The sequence below is a fragment of the Mobula birostris genome, chromosome 8 (genome assembly GCF_030028105.1).
Source record: "Mobula birostris isolate sMobBir1 chromosome 8, sMobBir1.hap1, whole genome shotgun sequence".
NCBI lineage: Eukaryota > Metazoa > Chordata > Chondrichthyes > Myliobatiformes > Myliobatidae > Mobula > Mobula birostris.
Genome location: NC_092377.1, coordinates 142,557,653 through 142,582,828, shown reverse-complemented (window position 1 = coordinate 142,582,828; position 25,176 = coordinate 142,557,653). Strand labels below are relative to the sequence as shown.

The following is a 25,176-nucleotide window of genomic DNA, read 5'->3' as shown; positions in this document are numbered from 1 at the left end:
CAAAAGAACAAGATTTTTCAGTTTGTCATTTTTTTCTTCGTTTTTCTTTCAGTAGCGCAGCCGTTAGCGTGACGCCATTTTATGGACGGACATCCGGGATCAATACTGTCGCTACCAGTAAGGAGTTCTTAATTTCTCCTCGTGAACACTTGGTTTCCATAGGCTGTGCCAGTCTCTTTCCACATTCCAGGACATACTTTGGAGGCTAAGTGGTCACTTACTTTGTTGGGCCTCAAAAGTATAATACAGCATTCTACATCATAAAATACACTGGCCGAGAGTAAATAGCCCAAATTCTTGCTATAAGGAATACATCAGGTAATAGAACATGTCATAAGTCGATCTGGCTGCTCTAACTATCAGATTGATTAATACGTTTTCACGCTGCCAGTAAGGTTTTCATTGTTCTACACATTCACCCCTCTATCTTCTTATCTCTCAAAACTTGAAGAATAAATGAGATTTAGAAGAAGATTAAAGAATTGTTTCTCAAGCTTCTGTTGCATTTGGTTTTTGATTGTCTTTCATCTTTTGCAGTCGTGACGAAGGTACTCACATCCAAAATGCTCATTATTTAGATCCAAAATGCAGAGAGAAAATATTACACAAACAATCCATTGCCAATAATTCTACTGGGTACCATAAAACGATTCTGACATCTCAGAACGGAAGATTCGTATACCGTACTACGGAGGATCAGCACAATGGAAGTACCCTTACCAGAACACCTTACTGTCACATCTTCTTTATGGCTGCAGTCATGCTGGCCCCACAGAGCTGAAGGACATTTCCAGAGATGTGATTCATTACCCGAACATCTCACTTCATCCAACCAAACCTCACCAGTGCTTTGTCCACAGTAATCAACATATTTTTCTTCCAAAGCATATCCACAGCCCAGTTGCCTACAGACAACATTAGCATCAACTAGATCCCAGGAGTCATCACAGACTGTTCCCCAGGATCCGTTGTAATAAAATTCCAGTCTTCCAGCACATGCATCTTCACTTCCGGACAGCCTTAGTTGCAAGTGCCCTGTTGAACAGAAATATATGAGATTATTCATTCCATTAAAAATTGAACAAGTCAACTCGTTCGCATTTCTGCAAGTTCTTCTGAAATACAATTTTGAAAATAATTATGCAATGATATCACCGAAAGAATGAAATCTAAGAAGAACACATAAAAAGCCCGAAAACTTCGGTATCTCATACAGCGTGTTTTTGAGTTTTATGCAAAGGTGGAAGCTCCGTCATTTGTTTATGCTGGACACGGGTTCTCGCACACCACATTCCAGAAACAGATGGGCATGGGATTTGCTAGGTACGGTTTTCTTTGGCCAAGACATTGTATTCAAGACCATACATCAATCACGGTGTCAAGCATTGACCGCACTGGTCTGCGGGAATTGCACAACTTTACCAGGAGATGTTCACTGTTTGTAGCCTAGATGTCTCCTCGAAGTGATTCCCTGCAGTTTGCAGGATGTGATCACCTCCTACGGCAGTGGTAAGATAAGTGGACCAGATCGTAGAGAAATGAGTATCTAACCACTGTCTCTCGAGTTGAAAGCCTCCAGCTGTCGCATTACAATAACTTTCAGGCCAACGTGATCCACTTGGCTTTATTGCCAGCAATTACTAAGAAACTGATCTACATGCACTTGCACCTCACTATATATTTCAAATTCTCAGTCATAACACGTTTCGTCTAAAGCAGCTTGAAAATGGAACGATATTCTTTTGTAGATCCTGATGTGCCATTCTCTTCTGTATGTTTATACCGGCGAAGATAATTGAGCCTTTCGTTGATCGTACAGATAATATTTTGGTTTAAAATCTACTAATATACGAAAACAATTTGGTGACATTGTCAATAAACGGAATTCACATCAAACAGCAGATCGACAGCAACATGTGGATACTGGATGTTCCAAGATGCATGTACGATTGTCATAAGCCAACTTGCGGCATACACTTCTGGAGAAAAGGACTGGGAAGTGAATGCCGCTCCTTGATGAATAGATACAACACAACTACTTCGTCTGTCACTTCCTCTGATTCATTATTTATTTGCAACGGGAACTACGTTTAATTATAATTTTCTTTCCCAACTACTCGTGCACACAATTGTGTTCACCTTCTATGAAAATCTCAAACGTTCCAGGCTGTTACATTGAAACTTCACCAAGCTGGTGTTGGAAACACTGAGCAGAATTAATCTTTATGGAAAGTGTTGTGAATATCTGTTTTAAGCGTAAAGCTTACTCTCCATCTGTTTTGTCGTCAGTTCAGTTCATATTTAGACTGGGCAATGTCAAAAGTTAACAAAACATTTAATGATGTTGTTGTTGCTTTTGTTATTTTTGTTAAGATGTAACCAAATAACAATAACGCCTGTGTTCGTACGGATTATGTCACCGTGTGCATTGCCTGCCCGTTGGTTTGTTTCCGATGAACATTAGTAACGGTTTCAATTTCAGTATTTACTTTGCAGCTTGCCGACTGGGCTCTCGGTGGGTAGCATATTTTCGCTCTAGTCGAGCACATGTTACCCTGCCATGGGAAGACCCAACCCCTGAACCGAATGTAGGATGGTTGGCAACCCCATCCCACAAAAAAAAAAAATCATTGTTACAGATACAACAAGAGAAGCTCCAAAGCACTCATCCCTGGATAGCAATAATATTCGCTCAGAAGATATATGAAGTCTGATCGAACTTCTCTAGGAAAGCTTCAGACTTTCCGGACAGTAAGTACAGATTCTTATCGAACTAATCGCGAGAAGGGATACTGTACAGAATTAGTCCACCGTTACGAGGAACAAGTTGAAGTGTAAGTTTTACACAATTGCAATTTCAGTCACTGGTTCAAATAGTCAAACTTTACAGAATCAACATTACACAAAAGGGTAGCTTTATTTGTCGCTGTTGTTGTTGCTCCTCGAGAAACGAACATGTCGGCGCCCTCAGTAATCTGACATGATTTGCATACTCTGCCCAATCAATAATACAGTCGAAGAGTCATTACACAGCACAGATAGAGGCTTTTCTTGCCTAAGTATTATTCTCCTCAGTGACATCTATCTGCATTCGGATCATAGCCCGCCATATTCCTCCCATGCAGGTATGTATCCAAATTTCACTACATTATTTTTTCAACACGCCCAGCACCTTTTGAATGAAGATAATACCCCTCAGAGTCCGATTAAATACTTGGTCTTTTAACTTCAACCTATGACTTCATTGGGGCGGGGGCGGGATCGGAGGGATGGAAGTGCTTGTATTTACTCTATCTTTCCCCCTTATAATCGTTTTCCTCTGTAACATCTCTCCTGATTCTCGTATGCGCCAGAGACTGACATCCTAATCCTTTCAACTTTATCCGAAAACACCTCAAGTCAAGGCAAAGTTACTTTAAATTTTCCGTGCACTTTTCAAGCCTTGTTAATGTATTTCCTGAAGTAGGTGACCACATCTGGGCATAATACTGCAAATCAGGTATCATCAATGTCTTATCTCATCGCCTGTCTGCCAGAGCCCGTCGATGCCCACGAGCCCTGATGAGTATTGAAATCCAGCCAGGCTTCACCGTCCTTTTGCTGGATTACGCCGTGGAGGTGCTGAGGCAGGTTCCCGCAGATATGTTCCTTTCCTTCTTTATTAATCTTTTTATTGATTTAGAGAAAACATATATACAGACAAGGGGAGAATTATCTCAAATATATATATCAGCAACAATATAAACAAAAGATGAAATAGATATTATCATAATTATACATAGTAATAAGCAAATATGCAATATATAATAAAAAAGGACAACTAATTCTCTTATCAATACATAAAGAGAGGGAAAAACTGAATTTAAAATGAAAAGGGAAAAAACACAGCACTAGTAAAAAAGAAAAGAAAGAGGGGGGAGGGACAGGGCAGTCCATTCGGAGGATACAGCCAAGAAGGGAAAGACTTTCTGATCAAATCTAAAACTTTGAAAAAAAATAATTGGAAGAGTAATAAATCAGATCAAATGAAAACACAGAATAAAAGGTCGCCATATCTGCTCAAATTTAAAGGATGTATCAAATGTCCGACATCCTATTTTCTCTAAACTTAAACAGGACATAATGGAGGAAAGCCAAAAACAAGACAGTACGTGGATTAGAATCTTCCACTTCAATAAAGTAGCTCTCCTAGCCAATAAAGTCGAAAAGGTTGTCATACGTTGAGCGGAAACAGGAATTTTTCTTGCTTCCAATGGGATAATCCCAAAAATTGCCGTAAGTAAATTAGGTTGTAAAACCAGATCCAAGACTTTTCATAGTATTTTAAAAACATCTCTGCAAAAGTTGTCTAGCTTTATACAAGACCAAAACATATGCGTTAAAGTGGCCACCTCAATATTACATCTGTCATAAATAGGATTAATATTGGGGAAAATATCTGCTACTATAATAGGTATAATATGATTAGGGTGTTGGCGCATGGCCAAGTGGTTAAGGCGTTCGTCTAGTGATCTGAATGTCGCAAGTTTGAGCTTTGGCGGAGACAGTGTGTTGTGTCCTTGAGCAAGGCACTTAACCACACATTGCTCTGCGACGACACTGGGGCCAAGCTGTATCGGCCCTAGTGCCCTGCTCTTGGACAACATCGGTGGTGTGGAGAGGGGAGACTTGCAGCATGGGCAACTGCCGGTCTTCCATAAAACCTTGCCCAGGCCTGCGCCCTGGAAACCTTCCAAAGCGCAAATCCATGGTCTCATGAGACTAAAGGATGCCTATATAGAATCTATTCTGTCAAAAAAACGTTTTAGGAACTGCCTGAAATATATATAAGAGCTGGAATGTTATGATGAGGCTGTATAAGGCATTGGTGAGGCCGAATCTGGAGTATTGTGTTCAGTTTTGGTCACCAAATTACAGGAAGGATATAAATAAGGTTGAAAGAGTGCAGAGAAGGTTTACAAGGATGTTGCCGGGACTTGAGAAACTCAGTTACAGAGAAAGGTTGAATAGGTTAGGACTTTATTCCCTGGAGCGGAGAAGAATGAGGGGAGATTTGATAGAGGTATATAAAATTATGATGGGTATAGATAGAGTGAATGCAAGCAGGCTTTTTCCACTGAGGCAAGGGGAGAAAATAAACAGAGGACATGGGTTAAGGGTGACGGGGGAAAAGTTTAAAGGGAACATTAGGGGGGGCTTCTTCACACTGAGAGTGGTGGGAGTATTGAATGACCTGCCAGACGAGGTGGTAAATGCGGGTTCTTTTTTAACATTTAAGAATAAATTGGACAGATACATGGATGGGAGGTGTATGGAGGGATATGGTCTGTGTGCAGGTCAGTGGGACTAGGCAGAAAATGGTTCGGCACAGCCAAGAAGGACCAAAAGGCCTGTTTCTGTGCTGTAGTTTCTATGGTTTCTATGGTTTCGGTAAAACTATCATTGTAATAGCATTAATTTGACCTATCAATGATAATGTCATAGGCAACCATTTAGAAAGCATTTGTTTGGTGTATTCAATTAATGAAAAAAAGTATCTATTTATAGAGGCCTGCAGGTATGTTCCAGTTCGCCATCCATTACTTCCTCCGACTGAAGGAGAAGGAGGAGCCGGCCGAGGATCGGCGGCACGCCGTTGTCAATGAGATTCACTGAAGATCAAGTCCAACGGCAATAATGGCGAAACTGGACCTCAGACTCAGTCGGACTTTGAATAATTACTTTTTCAGATACTAAGCAGAAGCATTCGAGTTTGTACAGAAGCATTTAATAACGACGTCGAGTATGAGAATGATATGAATCCCAGGATGGTTTATCTAAAGTCAGTGATGAACGATCTATATTACAAGGCCTGCAATTATATTAGCTTGTTTTCAGATACCGTGATTCCTGCGGGAAGACGAATCTCTGATTTGTTTTCTCTGTGCACAATTTGACAATAAGTGCACTTTCAATCTTCAGAAATATTTATCGAACTTCAAAATTACATCACAACTCCTGTGCTCACTACTTCGATTTAGGAAACCTGATGGATCCAAATCTCTCTTGCAGACCCTAATTACCTCCAAAACAACTTTCACGAAATTACAGATCAGTTTTCCCAAATCACTCTGCTTTCCTGCACTCCTCCTTGCCCTGCCGTTCACTGTGTAAGTCCTATCATGGTTTGTCCTCCAAAATTGCAACACCTCACAGGAGTCTGCAATAAATTCCAACTGCCATTTCAGCCCATTTTTTTCCAGTTACTCGAGATTCCGCAGCAAGTTCTGATAGCTTCTCTCGCTTCCACTAATTTACAATGAGTAATTTTGCATACTGAGCTGCTAGATTATCATCCAGGTCTTTGATATAGAAGACAAACAACATCGGATCCAGCACTGATCCCTGCGGCACTGCACTAATCACAGGCCTTCAGATGGAGAGGCAACAGCCTACTGTCACACTTCAGCTTCTCTCGAGAAACCACCGTCAAATCCAGTTTGCGACCTCATTGTAAATGTGAAGCCATCGACTGTCTTGACGAACTCTCACGAGGATTTTGCCAAAAGCCTTGCTAAAGTCCATGTAGACAAGGTTCTCTGTCTTTCCTTCATCAACATTCCTGTTAACCACGTGTAAATACTATAAGCTGCTACACAAACTGAAACTCTTTTCCTTCATATCTTAACAACTGTTTCTTCAAAGTCCGACTCAGCCCCGGTTTCGGTGTTGTCGTTATTGCTCTTGGACTTGTTCTGCGTGGAATTGCATCGGCATCGTCTGGCGTACATCCTTGCCCTGCTTCTCCTTCTCCTTCAGGTGGATGCATTACTGAATGGCCAACTGTATAAGGTCAGCGGGCATATGACCCGTCACTCCCATGCCGTGAACCAGCAACAGGTCGGTGAGGCCGGGCACGATCTCGATATGCATCCTGTCTCATGGGCAGTGACGGATCCTGTCAGACAGGAGATGAGGAAAGACCAATGTGATTTGCACGAAGCGATGTTGCCTCTCTCTCATCTGACCCTGCTTATTCAAATATTTATATATCGGGTTCCTTGTAAAGCCTTCTAGTAATGTACACACGACTTAAGTCAGCCTCAACAGCATATAATTTGCCGATTTATTCTCATAGTCTCCCTTAAACAACGGATCAACGCTGGATATTATTGACTATCGTCATGCCTTCAGTCCAGTTGCGTATAGTTAGCATTTTCAATGCTATTGTTCATTTGGCGTGCGCGGCCACTTCGCTGGTGATGTCTGTTATCTGCCAAGTAGGGGTCCGTGCACAATCCTGATTTGATGGAGTCAGACGTGAGAGTACGGAGGAACATCTGGAAAACTTCTGAAATGCCTGCTTCGCTGCCGCTGCTACTCTGTGGTAACTGGAATCTCCGGAGCAGAAGGCCTCGAAATCCTCGGCTTTGCGTGTTTCAGCGGCCGGGGTGAGGTCGAAGGCGCTCGGCAGAGGATGTCGCTAGGGAGGCTGTATCGGAGAGGCTGGTCGGAAGCTCGAAGTTTTCGGACGGATGGACTCAGTTTCGGCAGAGGTCGGCTGCTTCCAAAGCATCGGCAAATTGACGGTGCCTGGAGGTTTATGGCAGGGAGTTTCTCCCTTTTCCCGCCGCTATCGGGGACTCGGAAGTCGATCGACTCGGGGACTTTTGAGACTTTATTTACTGTGCCCATGGTTTGTTCTTCATCAAATTCTGGTATTGCTTTGCACTGCTGTAACTATATGTTATAATTATGTGGTTCTGTCAGTTTTAGTCTTTGGTTTGATCTGTTTTCTGTGATATTACCCCGGAGAAACATTGTATCATTTCTTAATGCATGTATGCATTTCTAAATGACAATAAAAGAGCACTGAGTGTTCTAATAATCTAAAAATTAGTTTCCTTTCTACGTCATTAATTGGTAAAATACTGTATCTCTAGGCAAGACAAGTATCAATAACAAAGTTGCATTCAGCAATAAGTCTGCATTAACATAAAAAGCCAGTTAAACGCCAACTAACGAATTATAACGCTGTTAATGTTTTTTTTATATATATATTTCGGGTTGTTCCTTCGTCACCTCCTACGTCCAGTCTACTGCACGGAAATAAAACTGTTCTTGCGAGGATGCGCTGTATAACTTTTGGTAGGTGTTCAAGAAAAAGGACTGGATTTGGCAGCTGATTTTTCCTGCCAAATTAACATTCGTTCATAGATCGCATATCTGAAAATACATTTTTTGATTCAGCACATTTATGTCGGGAAGTGTATGGTCATGCTTTTTGGTAGAAGAAATGATAGGGTTGACGATTTTCTAAGTGGAGAGAATATACAAAGAACTGAGGTGTAAAGGGACTTGGGAGTACATGAACGATTCTCTGAAGGTTAATCTACAGGTTGAGTTTGTGATGAGAAAAGGAAATGCAGTGTTAGCATTCATTTGAAGAGAACAAGAATATCAAAGCAAAGAAGTAATTTATAATATTTCTAAAACCCTGGTGAGACCGCACTTGGAGCATTGTGAGCAGAATTGGGCCCTTGTCTTAGAAAGGAAGTGAGGAAACTGGAGAGGTACAAGGACTTATATTAAAATTATTCCAGGATCGAATGGCTTGTCATAAGAAACAAGTTTGATAGCTCTGGGACTCTATTCACCAGAATTCAGAACACTGAGTGGATACCTCATTGAAACATCGAATGGTGAAAGACCTTTAGAGAGTTTGATGAGGAGAGGATGTTTCCTATGGTCGGAAAGGCTGAGACCCGAGGGTACAGCCTTAGGATAGATTGGTGTCATTTTAGAACGGAGGTGAGGAGGGGTTGATTTGACTACAGAGTGGTGAACCTGTGGATTTGATTGCCACAGCCAGCAGTGCATGGAGATTAGGTATATATATTTATGTATATTTCCGGTGCAAGTTGATAGATTCTTGATGGGTCAAGCCATGAAAGGATACGGGGAGAAGGCAGGAGATAGGGGCTGAGAGGAAAATTGGATCAGCCATGATGAAATTGCGGAGCAGACTCGAAAGGCCAAGTGGCCTAAATCTCCTCCTATATCTTATGGTCTTAATGTCTTATGGTATCCAAGTTAACTTCATTTTCATTGAAATAATAACGCTGCATTCATCTATAATGGAACCTCCAATCACGATCCGTGGACTACATCGAAACTGGACTTTCATAAACACCTTCAAAATTAATCGCTTAAATCAATTTGTTTCAGGATTAATATGACTGCGCCACAACACTACCACTGATACACACGGACGCAAAAATGAAATAGTGCATGCCATTTTCTTTTGCGCACACAGACACAAATGATCCACCCTCACCTGAGTAATAAGCAGGCTGATCCATTGACAACTATTCAATAAACAGTGGTCATGTTTGGCGTCGCGTTTGACTCTTTATTTGATCATCTAATTCCCAATACTTCAAACCACAACTAACTTCTGCCTCAGAGTACCACCACATATGTTTGCTCTTTGCTCGGGTCATCGGATTAGAAACGTCCTTCTTTTATTTAGCCTGATTTCAGTATCTAAAAATTCTTCCCTCATATTATGCAAATTTCTCATTAAACATCCCCCTTTCTTCAGTCTCGAATAGGGAACACTTCCTAGTACAGCAAAGCTATCAGAGATTTGCCGTGTTTCAGTATTTAAGATTTTAGCCGCATGTTGACATGTTCCAATGAACTTCAACGTGGATTGTCCTGACTCGGATAGCTCAGCAGTGTTAATTTGCAGCTGAAGATAAATCATCAGTAGTACTCCAAAGTTGACAATATTTTATTCCTCCAATCAACTCCTTGCAATCTCCCCCTCACAGAATGTCTCGCTTGCTCAAATGTCGACTTCCTCCTTCAATTTTAATGTGCCCTTCCTATCATTCTTAGCTTCACATAAGAAGACGCTGCATGAAAGCTATGCGACAGGCAAAACTTCTCAGAAGTATATATGCAGTGATTTTAGTCGTGTGAAATTAGTAGAAATTCTATTGCAAAGCCTGATTAGGGTCAAGGGAACGCATAAAAAAAAATCCCACATTTCATCGCACTGCAGTCACTCTCGTTTGGCACACAACCCAATGTGAACGAATGCGTAAAATCGTAGACGCAGCGTCTAACTCAGACGTCTCCAGTGAAGCAGGTTAAATACATACAGACTGCTTAAACTTTGCATTATCTGGCCGGAAAGACGTGGCTTTCCTCTGTATTACGATTTTCATTCAACTGCCCTTGTTGTGCAGGCTGGTAGGTTAATTGCCCTTTGTAAATTCCCTGTATTCTCCAGAGAAGTTGTAGACACTATCGGGCGGGGCCGCGGACAGAGTTTTGTGTGTCTCTTGGGGGAAGGGGTGCAGTATAATATGGACTTCTTTCAACAGGGGAGTTGACTGCCTGCGCCGACATTGTCAGGTGCCCAGATACTTCTCTGCATGTGTCAATTGCTCTGAATTTCTCGATGTATTATTAATGGTCACAGCTGTTTATAAACTCCCATTGCCAGAAATGTCATAATATTCACCTGAACAAAGGACACCGACGCCCGTAATGTCAGAGGAAGACCGATTCAACATGGTTGTTCTGCAACTGCCGAGATGCGACTCACTTCCTTTACATTGAACTTCGGTCACCCACACGGGCCGTTCATTCTCTGGGTACCGTGAAGATTTGTAGGCGGATGTCGCAGACCCGCAACGCAGTTGTCTACAGACAACGTTAGCTTCATTGATGCTCCAATATTTAACCTGCACTCTGCGCCAGACACCATCGTCATACACCTCCACTCGGCCATCGCAGCGGCTTCCCCCATCGTTCAGTCTCAAAGACCACAGTTCATCTACAATATCAAAAAAGGGTAAAACACATACCAAGTCAAAGTGTTCCATATATTTTCAGCTAATAAATGAAAGGTTTTCTTTACACACTAATTTTCCACGTGTTACACAGGAAGGGAAAAATATCAGTAAACTTCATCGGTCCACTTAAGAGCAATAAAAACTGTTTGTGTACTTCATCTCAGAAAATTGGACTGGAAACGTAAGTCAGAGAGGTTACCCTTTGAATGTACTGATAACTACAGAAGGTATGGCGTATTTTGATACCTGAGTAACGGGTCTTCCGGAAATGTCTTTATTTTGTACCTTAATAAGCATCGGAAAAACGTTTTGCAACTCCTCCCCACGTACGTGAGGATGGAAAAAATACACACACAGAAAGGAAAAAAAAAATTCTCGGGATTTCTCTTTGGAGAGAAGCAGAATAAGTTGTGATTTGATAGAGGTAAATAAGGTGATAAGACTGTTATATACATTGGATAGATAAAGACTTTTCCCAAGGGTCTAAAAGAACAGGCATAATATTCAGCTGTTAGAAGGAAAGTGTGGGGGGCGCGCGTATCAAATTTACAGTCTTTACACAGAGAGTGAAGTGAGCGTGGGACGACCTGCTGCTAGATCTGATAGAGGCCGATACAATAGGGCCATTTAAGAAACTTTTAAAAAGGCACATGGATGATAGAAAAAGATGTAGGATTACGTAGTAGGTAAAAAAAAATTAGATTCATCTCAGAATAGGTTAGAACGTCGGCACAAAGATTGGTCGTTGGTTGTTGGTTTTATCGAGAAGGCAGGCGTATGGGGTTTAATGGGATCCGGCATCAGCCATGACGGAATGGCGGAGCAGACTCAATGGTCTGAAAAGCCTAATTCTGCTCCGATGTCTTAGGCTCATATGATCTAAACGTCGTGGACCGAAGGGAGAGTGATGTCTTCAAATGTTTAAATTCTATGTAACAATACTGAATTGTACTTAATGGAATTCATTTCATATTGATTCTCAGCAACCTGTCAATAAACCCTATAATGCCAGTACTCTCTGCGTAAATATTATATCTCCATGTTTGCGGACCTTTACATCGTGCCAAAAGCTACTATCCAGCAACATCAATTGACATCATCCTCTGACCTCGCATAGCATTATACTCCAAAATTCCGATTTATTTACTCCATGCTCAAGTTCGATCTATCATTAATGTCACGGAAATTGTATCATGCCCTATCGCTGGGAAAGGGAGGAACGACACTATCTTCTTCGAAATCGCAGTAGTGCATGGGCGCCACTAAACTGCTGATTCGATCAATTGGTTAAAACGTCACAGTTATGATTATACTACGACCAAAGAGCGGCTTGTTTCAACCCTACATTTTTTGTGACTCACCAGTGCAGATGAGACCGGCTTCATTCCCACGTGAACAGCTAACCTGACCCCAGGCTGAGACTGGACAATCAGCTATTTTAGACTCGTTCCCCAGACAATCGTAATTGTCCTTCCACATCGGCCCGTTTCCTTCGCCAAAGTAAGAAATTTTGCTAGATGCATTGACTGCACCGCACTGTAGCTGCTCGCAGACCACGGCCGCATCTTCCAGGCTGAAGTATTCATCACAAATCGTCCCCCACTTGTCTCCGTGCAGGACTTCCACACGACCAGAGCACCTGTTCTCCCCATCAACTAGTCGTGGTCCATGTTTCCCTGTATTAGTTATAATCAATAACACATAATTATTCTCAATAACAAAACAGGAGAAGCTAATAAAACGGCGAAATGGTTTTAATTTTCACCTTTTACGCGATTGAACAGCTTTCCAATTGTGTCTGTGAAGCATGTGTTCACGAAAAGTAATACAGTCTATAGTACACTGCAGCCTTGCTCTTTAACTGTTTCGATTGCGATCATCTGTTTCCAATTCATGATTCTTATTGTTCCTAAAGTGTGCTTTAATCCCATCTGGACTCTGGCCCACTTGAAGCTTTTGAAGACGACCATTGCTTCAAGCATGAGGCCACACACGTGACAAACTTTAGGCCATGCAGGTGAGAAGAACAGCTCTTAATTTACATTTTTATACGTACACTTCAACTAAGTATTGGTCCCTAATTTCATGATCTTTGCATACCCATTCCGTTCACATTGCCACACTACAAAAGGTAGTGGATACATCCCAGTCCAACATGGTTAAAGCACTCCCCGTCACTGAGCACATCTACATGGACACTGCCGCAGGAAAGCAGCAGCCATCAGCAAGGAGATGCAGAGGAGACACAGAATCAAGACCAACAGGTTCAGGTACAGTTATTACCTCTGAATCATCGGGCTTTTGAAAGAAAGGGGATCACGTCACTTAACTTCACTCACCCAAATACCGAACTGTTCCCACAACATATGGATTCACTTTCAATGACTCTTCCTCTCATGTTCTCGATATTTTTTGCTTACTTATTATTATTTTTCTCAGCTAATGCTGTTGAAACCTGAGACAAGCACACTCATTTTACAATTGCTAGGAATTTTAGGACTATTCGAGTCGTGCTGAATGTTGTCTCTTTCTGGAAATTTACATCAATATTGCTACATAGGTCTATTTGTTTAATGCTATTGTGTAGTGAACTTGGGATGATAACAATTTTTGATATTACTGTTGAGACAATGTATATTCTGTCCATGTTCCACCGTATTTCGATTTCCTCTTTTAATTAAGCATATTTCTGCTGTTTTCCGCTTAATGGCTTCTGGATCTGATGTGTTTGGAATGGCTGTATCTATTCATTAATTTGCTCTTGCATGTTTACCTTGTAATGTTATATCCTGACGATTATGGAATGTAATATCTGCAATAAAAGATAGTTCGCAATATAATATTTTCAATCCCTACCTCTAAAACTGGATAAAACTTTTATTTATGATAAAGTATGCAGTTTTTAGCAAGATTTTTTGTAAATGATATTTGCCATTTCACTGTGCCTGTGTAAGTAATCGGGGTGACTTAAACTGCTGCTGCATCCTGCAATATCTGGATTATTTCTGGTTTCTCTGGAAATGTTCTGCATTTATCATCTTGAATTTATTGTTCTTTTATTATGTATTTTCATTTGTTGTTGTGTTTTCTGTCTTGTATCTCCACAAGGAACCGTCCTTTTTCCGGAAAGAGGTCTCCAACTCCTAGTGAGGAATTCAACAGTTCCTTGCAAACATATAGTCTACTCAAATCGCGTGGATATATCCAATGGAGGGTTATATTCTTCCACTGGTTAGCTTTCTCTTCAATAGTGATAATTTATTCATATTTCTGGTTGTGTTTTTATTTAAGTTTAGTGCTGTATACAGAGTCTCCGAATTTCATGTGCTCGAGTGGACTGTTGAATCCTGTTTTCGTCGATGAAAATGTATCCGCAGAAGTTTTATCTGAATGCTGTGTATTTTTTAATGTCTGTTATTCCTCTTCTACATTTTATTCCAGGTTGTGTTAATCTCCATGCGCTCGAGTCTGCATAGGTTTGTTTTTCCAATATTCGACATCTTCGTCCTTATTTTTCATTGTAAATTTTCCAGAACAGTTTTGTACCAAGATACTATGCTAAAAGAACACAAATATATAGGTGTAGCAAAAGTGTGTATTGCCTTTCATATATATTTACTGCGGAGCTCTGTTTTGAAGATTTTCTTAAGATTTGAACTAAATTATATCGATCGTTCTCACCTTTATGGAACTGTGATCTGTTTTACTAGCTCTATCGCACCTTTCTTTGCATTCAAAGTTCTGAGCCTATATCACCCAAAGTTCATGTTAATCTCTTCAGAAAATAGACCTGCTTTTGAATGAATTGTTTTAGCTTTACTCATGAAAGAGCGTATAGCCTATTTAGCATATAATTTCAAATCGTCCATGTAGAAGTATGCGTATTATCACTTTCTTTTTTTCTCAGCTAACATGGTAAAACTTGAGTTGTGGGCATAGCTGGGATCTATTGAATTATTCTGTAGTTGTTTCATAATTTAACCTTCTGACGGTTTGCTTAGATATTGTTGTGTAGGTCGAATTGTTTAATGTTATTGTGTAATGACTTTGGGATAGTAACAGTCGTAGATATTATTACTGGGACAATGTATACCTTGGTCATGTTCCATAGTCTTTCCACTTTCTCTTCTAATTCAGCATATTTCTGGTGATTTTCCTTCACTGAGTTTTATATGCTGTGTGTGGTTGGAATGACAACATCGATTAACTGAGTATTTTCTTGCTTGCTGATCCTGAATTTTTATAGTCGGATGGTCATTATTGATTATCCTCTCTATAATGATGGGCCTGTTGTAATATAATTTGCTGTAACACAGGATCAGGTTTGTAATTATAGTAAGTTACGGTCTATTTATGTGTTTGCATATTAAGTTATGATTTGATGACTTTGGTGAATGATGTTTGCCACTTGATTATGTCTGAGTAAATAATCAGATTGTTAAGCTGCAGCAGGATCCTGTTATGGGTTGGATTGTTTCTGTTTTCTCTTGCCACATTCTGCTTTGACCATCTTGAATTTGTTGGTCTTTTATGATGTATTTCTAATGTGTGTGGGTGTGTGTGTGTGTGTGTGTGTGTGTGTTAACTACCTGGTCCTCTGTTGCCACAGTGAAACCATCTATTTCTAGGAAGAGATCTCCAACTGGGAGAGCTCTTCTCAACTCAGATCAGGGTTCAACACTTCTTTGTCGATGTTAGTCTCCTCAGAGATATTGTGATACTGCACGGACTGGGCCTTTTGTTTTGGTAATAAAATGAATGACAGCTTTGAACTTTGAACGTTCAGGTTCATGTAATCTCCAAGCCTTTAATAGTCCTCTTAACTTCCGTCTCTGTAACCATGATTGTGGTCGGTGACAGTGAAGGTGGTTCTCAGGAATTGACTACTGCAGTACTCCGCATGACAATGATTATCAATCTTAGAACGAATTAGAATCTGAAATAAATTTAATTGCATTCCCTGCCGCAACATTGATAAAGGGCAACGTGTTTTCCTATTAAATCGCTTTCACTCAAAAGTGTCACAAAGTCTTCTGGTTTCTGTCTGTTGATGGCGATTTATCAGACTTTTGGGTCAGCAGTTTTCTTCCAACTATTATTTTGTTATTTTATTTTGTCATTATTACTTGAGTTCATTTCAATAATGTTCTTTGAAGATATTTGGTTTCTGTTTCCTGCTACAATTTCCAAAACAAAGCAATGTTTCAACATATTTCTAATTTTCTGATTTTGTGTTCCAGTTGTGTTTTTTTTCTGTCATTTATATTAGTGCGGCAGGATTAACATTCTTTTCCCACAAATCAATCGAATCACAGCAGACTTTTGCGTATTTAATATCATGTATTTTACTTGTATCCATTTCTATACATTTCCATACAGTAATATCGTACACCATCTAGCCTGAAGATAATAGTAGCTGATTTGAATTAGTTGGCCTTATCTCTTCAGTCGTCCAACCATGCTTCTTTCTTTTAGCAGCCCAATCTCCTGTGATTCATGGTAAATGGTAGGGCATTGAAGAATGCTGTAGAACAGAGGGATCTAGGAATAATGGTGCATAGTTCCCTGAAGCTGGAATCGCATGTGGATAGGGCGGTGAACAAAGTTTTTGGTATGCTGGCCTTTATAAATCATAGCATTGAGTACAGAAGTTGGGATGTAATGTTGACGTTGTACAAGGCATTGGTAAGGCCAAATTTGGAGTATTGTGTACAGTTCTGGTCATCGAATTATAGGAAAGGTGTCAATAAAATTGAGAGAGTACAGAGGAGATTTACTAGAATGTTGCCTGGCTTTCATCTCCTAAGTGGCAGAGAAAGGTTGAACAAGTTGGGCCTTTATTCTTTGGAGCATAGAATGTGAGGGGGGACTTGATAGCAGAGTTTAAAATTATGAGTGGGATAGATAGAGTTGACGTGAATAGGCTTTTTCCATTGTCAGTGGGGGAGAATCAAACAAGAGGACATGAGTTGAGAGTTAAAGGGCAAAAGTTTGGGGGTAACATGAGGGGGAACTTCTTTACTCAGAGAGTGGTAGCTGTGTGGAACAAGCTTTCAGCAGAAGTAGTTGAGGCAAGTTCGATGTTGTCATTTAAATTTAAATTGAATAGATACATGGACAGGAAAAAATGGCGGGTTATGGGCTGAGTGCAGGTCGGTGTGATTAGGTGAGAGTAAGAGTTCGGCACGGACTAGAAGGACCGAGATGGCCTGTTTCCGTGTTGTAATTGTGATATGGTTATATGGTTATATGGTTCAGGAAACTCTGTGTTTCGAGGCCGAACACATATGTTAATGTACCAACTCTTCTTGACCTTCCTGTTCGACTGTTTGAGGAGCTTAATGTTCTTTCTTTCTTACTTCCCTTATAATACTTGTACATCTGTGCACTTGTTATGCGACAGTGATACAGTAATTTCCTTTGGGATCAGTAAAGTATCTATCTATATATTTACTGTCTGTCGAATTTAAGAGCATATTCATCAGGTTTAGATGAATGATTCTTGTTTTAGCCCATCGAAGTTTCCAAATAGAGGCATTTTTCAATTCCTCCTTCAGTCCCCCACATTAAAATCAATCATTAATGCTGACCAATACGAAATTCTTAAGGCTCCTCACCCCCAAAATGCTGGTTAATATTGCTGCACTATTAAGCCCTTAACAGGAAGAACTGTTGAGAACTGACTATTGATTTCCAAGTGCCTTCTAAGTTTACCATTGATTTACTCTGAATCCTAGTACTCACCGGAACAGATCAGAATGACATCATTCATGTGGTTGCATTTATGCCAAGTTGAAGAAACTGGACAGTCCGAAAGGGTCAATTCATTGCCCTGACATTCAACGCTCCGTGAATGTTCATTTCCCTCTTCAATACGGGCTCCACTCAACACAGAAACAGCAACTCCACATTGAAGCTGACTGCACACAACATTGGCATCTTCCATATCCCAGTGCGGGACACACGCCCTTTCCCAGGTTTTACCAAACAGCACCTCCAGTCTTCCCGAACATTCGTCAGATCCGGACAACAATCTTGGAGCTCTGTGATCTAGAAAAAAAATAAGATGTAAAGCGCAGTTATCATAATGACTATTTGATTTCAGATAATTTTACGTTCCGAAATCGTCGGGATTCAAATTTGGTCACAGACAGTTAGCACGTTTTCCCTCCTCCCTCGTGCACCCTACCTACTGAATGCTGGTGGAATCATTTTGGCACCAGACCAAACAGTTTTCCCTCACATATTGCAAGTTAATGCTGCATGTGCTCAACGCACTCTCTGCAGTCCGGATTGAGAATATTCTGCAATACGATTTAAACGATCTCTGTATCACAAGTGCATGCTGTCGGTTTGTCCTGTCAACGCTTCACTGATTTTCAGATCAGGATATCAGTACTTCTCAGAAAGCATCATAGGACAGTCATAATAATGACAATTATAACACCGTGCAGTCAAATCCAATTGAGTTCAGATTATTTCAGATTCTGAATTCATAGGAATTCAAGTTTCATCTCATACAGATGACATGCTTTCCTTCCTCCCTTCTGCGCCGCAATTATTTGGTACTGGTAGATTAATTTCGGCACCATACCGATCAGATTTTACTCATATTTCACAAGCTGATGCTGTGTCTCAGCAAATCAATCGCTGCAGTCATGAGAGGAATTATTCTAGTTTCCGAATTGAACAATCTTTCTGTCATAAGTGCATTCAGCCGGTTTGCCCACTTGTCAACTTTACCGACTTTTACATCAGGATATCAGCATACCATCAGCAGCCTCAATTTTCTTTTTTCCAAATTAATTGGGGACAGATAATGATCCTTAAATAAACCAGTTCCCTTGCTTTACATCAGATCCTCTGCTATCCCACGACTGGAGTCCCTGCAAGAATGAATATGAATGTACTTCATTATCGTTCAATGAAGCCGTTTCCCACGATTAACCCTGCTCTGTAATATGAGGAAAATGTTTCCTGTCTTGCTGAACTTGTTAATATCCTATTTCTGCAGCTATTACTTTTTTTTAACCACCAAAACAGAACATCTCCATAATCTTCGCTAAAAAAAAGTCCCATCTTGTCCATATTTCTTATAACTCGAACTGTCTAGTCCTATCAAAAACCCTCTGATTCTTCTCTGCACCCTCTCCAGCAGAAGACCGTCTTTCCAGTACCGTAGAGATCAGAACTGTACACAGCAATAAACGTGCATTCGGACCGACATCGCACACATCAGTAGTCTGACGGCCCGCAAAGTGCTCACATCCCCGGCCGATAAGGGAAACTATGCCAGATGGCTGCCCCACAACCCCATTTGTGTTGTCACTTCCACAGAATCAATTGCTTGTTTTCTCTATTCATTAACACCTCTCAAGATCTACTAATTCACAATGCATGTCTTACGAAGGTTTAATTTCTAAAAAAAATGTATCATTTCGTGCCTATCTGAGTTAAGCTTGAACTACCAGTCCTGCGCACACCTTTCCATCTGATCCAGATCGTGATGTACCGAAGGACAAATTTCTTAACACTGCACCGTGCCAGCAATTTTGATGCCATCCACAAACTTCTGTGTCATTCCACCTGGATTGTTATACAGGTATTTAATATACTGTAATAATAAAATACTGTTCTCCGTTCTCAAAACTGAATGAACAACTCTCCATCACCACCCTCTCTGTCCTATCAGAAATAAGAGTTTATATACAAATAACTACTTCACTCTTTAACCTCTTGGCCCAACCTGCCATGCGGGTCCTCGTCAAAGACTTAAGTTATGTCTACGGGGAAAATATTTTCTGCCTTGCACTCATCAATCGGCTTGATTAGCTTTTCAAGAAGGAAAAAAAGCTTGAGCAAATTCATGGTACACTGTTTCCCCCTAGACAAAGCCAGTCTGGTTATTCCAAATGCAGAGCGTTATCGTCTCAGAATACTTTCTTAGAAACGTACATTTCACTGGAGACAGAATCATCAATACTAATACCCTTGGCTTATTCCTGCATCCTTTGTAATAACCAGTCATTATTCGCCAGCCTGCAATCTTCTGCTGCCTCACATGCGACCTACAAATGTACACAGATATTTGTAGTTTCTTCATGTTACCCACAATGGGCAAGGATAGCATTCAAAAACTTAGAAAACGTGTTTTTTAACAATGTGCTAGATCGGGGTGGTGGAAAATCATCTTCCTTGGCAGCGACGTGGGCTATTAAAGCAGTAAAGGAGAAATGCCGTTGGATTCCAACCTTTAAGAAGAGAGCTCACCTGAAGGAGATATGAACATTGAAACATTCCAGATGTCCTTCACTCTCTGTCAGGGCAACTTTAGCCCCATATCCATTTCAATTTAATTACTTGTTTTTAATGTTCTGGACTGATTTCGGAAAATCTAACCCTCTTTCCCTCACAATTCTGCACAAATCTATCAGGTCGCATGTCAGCCTTGTTCATTTTGTCGAAAACGAATTCAATCTATCCAGTCTTGTCTTTATAAATAAATCCTCTGTTTCAAGAAAACTCCTTGTTCATCTTTTCGGCAACTCCTCAAGCAAAATCATTTCCAAAGTTTCTTATAAAATGGTTGCAGAGCTGCAGTTAGTGTTCCAAGTGAAGCTTAAATAGTGTTTTACAAAGTTTTATCACGATGACCCAACTCCTTTATGCTTTATTTTGACCTCTGATAGCAAAGATGTTATAGATCTCTGTTGGCGCTTGGCCAAGTGGATAAGGCGTTCCTCTAGTGATCTGAAGGTCGCTAGTTCGAGCCTTGGCTGACGCAGCCTGCTGTGTCCTTGAGCAAGGCACTTAACCACACATTGCTCTGCGACAACACCAATTCCAATTTGTTTGGGTCCTTATTGCTCTTAACTTGGACAACATCGGAGGCATGGAGAGGGGAGACTTGCAGGATGGGAAACTGATGGTCTTCCATAAAACCTTGCCCAGGCCTGCGCCCTGGAAACCTTCCAAGACACAAATCCATGGTATCACGAGACTAATGGATGCTTATAAAGTATATGATCTCCGATATCCTCTGTCGCCACTTTTTTTTTTTGATCTATGAAGCAATGAAGCGCAAGATCTTTCTATTTATCAAAACTTTTCAACATTCTTTCTTCCCTTCCTCCTTACTGTATCCCATGTCCTCGCTTGCTACAGTAAGCTGCATTCCCTCATACTTATCGAGATAAATCTGCCAATATTCCACACATTATTCAATTTGATCTATGTATGGCTGCAGCTTAAGATAATATCCATGTGCCTATCCCTATGTTTCGTACCTTCTACTTCTTTAAAACCTGTGTGGACAACCATGTGCCAACGAGAACATACTGTACATACCCGAATCAAAAGCCAGGACGTTTGTAGGCAACTGATAGCTAGATTACTGGCATTTAAAAGACAAGAAAGACCAGGTTTGATTTAGAGAGGGCTATCTCACTTATTGGCTCTTCATGTTACCTCGGTGCACTTGGAAAATACCAACAGTTATATCAGAATGCTGTTAATTGACCATGGTTCAGTGCTTAAAACAAACGTTCCAACTGTTCTGATCGAACGTTCCATACCTGGGCTTTTTGTACCATCCTCTGCAACTGGATCCTTGATTACCTCACCGGAAAATCACAGCCTGCGCTGATCGGAAAAAAACATCTCCACCGCGCTGATTATCAACACTGATGCACCTCAAGGATGTGGGCTTCGCCCACTGCTTTACCCTCTCTAAACCCATGATTGTGTGTTTAGGCACAGTTCAAACCCCATCTGTAAATTCGTTGACGACATAATTATTGTTGGCAAAATTTTAGATGGGAATGAAAAGGCGCACAGCACGAGATATAGGAGCATAGAGGCAAGGAAACATACAAGACCTACAGCACAAGCCAGGTCCTTCAGCCCGCAAAGTTGTGCCGAACATGTCCCTACCTTAGAAATTGCTAGGCTTACCTCTCGCCTTCTAATTTTTTGTAAGCAACTTTTTTTCTATCCAAAAGTCTCTTAAAAGACCATATCGTATCCGCGTACACCACCGTTGCTGGTAGCTCATTCCACGCACTCAGCACTCTCTGAGTAAAAATAAACTTACCCATGACATCTCCTCTGTACCTACTCCCAGCACCTTAAATCTGTGTCCTCTTGTGGCAACCATTTCAGCCCTGGGAAAAAGTCTCTGTCTATCCACACTATCAATACTTCTCATCATCTCATACACCTCTATCAGGTAACCTCTCATCCTCTGTCACTCCAAGGAGTAAAGGCCGAGTTCACTCAACCTATTCTCATAAGGCATGCTCCCCAATCCAGGCAACATACTTGTAACTCTCCTCTGCACCCTTTCTATGGCTTCCACATCATTCCTGTAGTGAGGCGACCAGAACTGAGCACAGTACTCCAAGTAGGGTCTAACCAGAGGCCTTTATAGCTGCAATATTACCTCACGGCTCCTAAATTCAGTACCACGACTGATGAAGGCCAATGCACCGTACGCCTTCTTAACTTGCACCCCAAGATCCCTCTGATCCTCCACACTGCCAAGAGTCTTACCATTAATACTGCCATCATATTTGACCTACCAAAATGAACCACTTTACACTTATCTGGGTTGAACTCCATCTGCCGCTTGTCAGCCCAGTTTTCTATCCTATTAATGTCCCGCTGTAACCTCTGACAGCGCTCCGCATTATCCACAACAGCTCCAGCCTTTGTGTCATCAGCAAACTTACTAACCCATCCCTCCACTCCTCATTCAGGTCATTTATGAACATGACGAAGAGTAAGGGTCACAGAACAGAGCCCTGATGCACTCCACTGGTGACCGAACTCCATGCAGAATATGACTTGTCTACAACCACTCTTTGCCTTCTGTGGGCAAGCCAGTTCTGGATCCACAAGGCAATGTCCCCTGGATCCCATGCCTCCCTACTTTCTCCATAAGCCTCGCATGGGGTACTTTATGTCGAGGAGAGATAATGTGAACTTCACTTGTACTCTTGACACTTGGTCTGTATGAACGCATTACATCACCTATGAGCTCATACTTGATTAATATTGATTAATATTAATTAGTCATACTCTCCTGGGATCAATAAAGTATGACTATGACTTTTATCAAATGCCTTGCTGAAATCCATATACATGTACATATATAAAGCATTTGTGTGGTATCGCAGCAACAACTTTCTCTGAACCAAAGAACCGATTGTGAACTGGAGAAAGGTTCAGAAGAGAGCACATGCACCAGTCCACATACGGGGATCAGAAGTGGAATGAGTTAGCAATTTCAAATTCCTGGGTGACAACATTTCCTAAACTATATCTTGCGTCCAATATATCGATGAAGTTACAAATAAGGCACGACGGCGAATGTATTTTATTCGAGTTTGATAAGATTTGATACGACACCAAAGACAATCACAATTTTTTACATTTGTACTGTGGAGAGCATTATAACTGGCAGGATCGCATTCTGGTATGGGGTGTGTGGGGATGGCAGTGGGAGGGCTACCGCGCAGGTTTTTGAAGAAGCTACAGAAAGTTGTGGACTGAGTCTGCTTCATCTTGAGCACCAGCCTACATACCATTTTCTCTATATCTTGCAAGCAGATGAATTTCTCTGATTCTTTTTTAACATTTGCCCTCATTTGCAGAGCAGGACGTGCAAAGCCTAAATATTAATCAAGTATGAGCTCATACGTGATGTAATGCGTTCATACTGACCAAGTGTCAGGAATACAAGTGAAGTTCACATCATCTCTCCTCGACATTCTGAGATTGTACATCACATCATCTGTACCTTAGCAGTCAAACGTGAACAGAACTTGAACTAGACGGAATGCACAAATGCTACAGTGACAATACATATGCAATCTTTAATTGTCAGGGAGCAAGTGTCTCTTCTAATTTTCCCCAAAATGATATTATTGTTGATGAGTCAAAATTCAAGAATGTCAGAGAATGCTAACATGGATCAGCTCCCACAATGCTCATTCAGAACAAAGTAACTCATCTGAGTCCATTTCCAACATCTTAACCATCCTTTCTACCACGATGTGCACTCATTTTCTCCATTACTGGCACACAACAGTATTCCGTCTCGACCAAGTGCATTGCACTTAATTTCCATGTTATTGAAGGTACCATTCCAAATGAAGGTACCACGAGGGATTTGGTTCATGGGACGCGCAGATCTGCCATTGATTCTCATAGTACCCTGAAACTCACGCAGCGTCATGTTAGTATTCAGTGTCGTGTCAACATAAAATAAACGCAAATGCAATAAATCTGATCTTAAACCAAAAACTCTAGATTTATATCTCAGGTCAGGCAGCATTTGTATGGAGGGCGCAGGAGTTATTATGTTGTTTCTTTATAACTTTATTTTGCAGCAGGATCTACATGGACATACGGAAGGAAAATACTTTGGAAAGATGGTGATACAAAGAAGGTGTTAACTCTGCTTTCTGCTCCACAGTTGTTATACGAGATTGCAGTAATTGCAACATTTTTACATTTAAGTTATTTCACATTTCCAGCACCTGGCTTTTGGGAAATTGTTATTCTTATATTCACAGATGCTATCTGTCTGGGTGCACTATAATTGTGGAGAAACGAGGATTTAAATCTTTATTGAGGTGCGTAAATTATGAGGGGATTACACAAAGCTTTCCCCCGAGGGCAGACAACTTCATGACTCTGTCGATGCAAATGCTGGAAAATGGAAAAACTAAAAACATACTATGGAGGAACTCAGCGCAATGTGCATTATCTCTGGTATAAAATTTCTCAGTAATTCATTTCCGGATCAGTATCAGCACTGACAGCATTTTATCTTGCTCCATAGATGCTACTTGACTGCTGAGCCCTTTCAAATGCTGTATCGTGTCCAGTACTGTGTACTAAATGTACGTGTTTAATTAATATCGGTTAAATTTTCAGTAACACAAATAGCGATCACAACATGACGGGAATAATTTCGACACAGCCCAGATTTAGTTTCACATCACTGGTGGCGGGTTGTTAGCCCGCATTATTTTACAGACGGGACATCATAGAGCCATCAATCCGGCGGGATGGAAGGGAATAAATTCTGATTTTTACATGAGCAGATAACCCCAGCATCACTGGAGTGAGACGGCGCATAATGACCCCAAGAGTAAGATGTACATTGCCGCAGAGTTGTGTCGTTTCCGTTGCACTGAATATTTTGGACCACAACAGGTCCGGAACCTGATCCAATGTGAGCCCACCCCGGGGCATCCACCGCTTTACTGCAACCCAGCTCCAGGCACAACACAGTCGCGTCTTGTAGGTCACAATTACAACT

At 40.9% G+C, this 25,176-nt stretch overlaps 1 protein-coding gene across 1 annotated transcript in view; it reads right to left on the bottom strand.

The window, feature by feature from the left end:
• The window catches only part of LOC140202077 (scavenger receptor cysteine-rich domain-containing protein DMBT1-like), a 197,903-nt gene that overhangs the window by 65,400 nt on the left and 107,327 nt on the right, over positions 1-25,176 (bottom strand). The window contains exons 10-13 of the mRNA XM_072266938.1: positions 17,592-17,897; positions 12,209-12,523; positions 10,514-10,828; positions 844-1,035 (exon numbers count right to left, since the gene is read on the bottom strand). Coding sequence (XP_072123039.1) covers positions 844-1,035; positions 10,514-10,828; positions 12,209-12,523; positions 17,592-17,897 — 1,128 coding nt within the window. The remainder of the gene's footprint in view (positions 1-843; positions 1,036-10,513; positions 10,829-12,208; positions 12,524-17,591; positions 17,898-25,176) is intronic.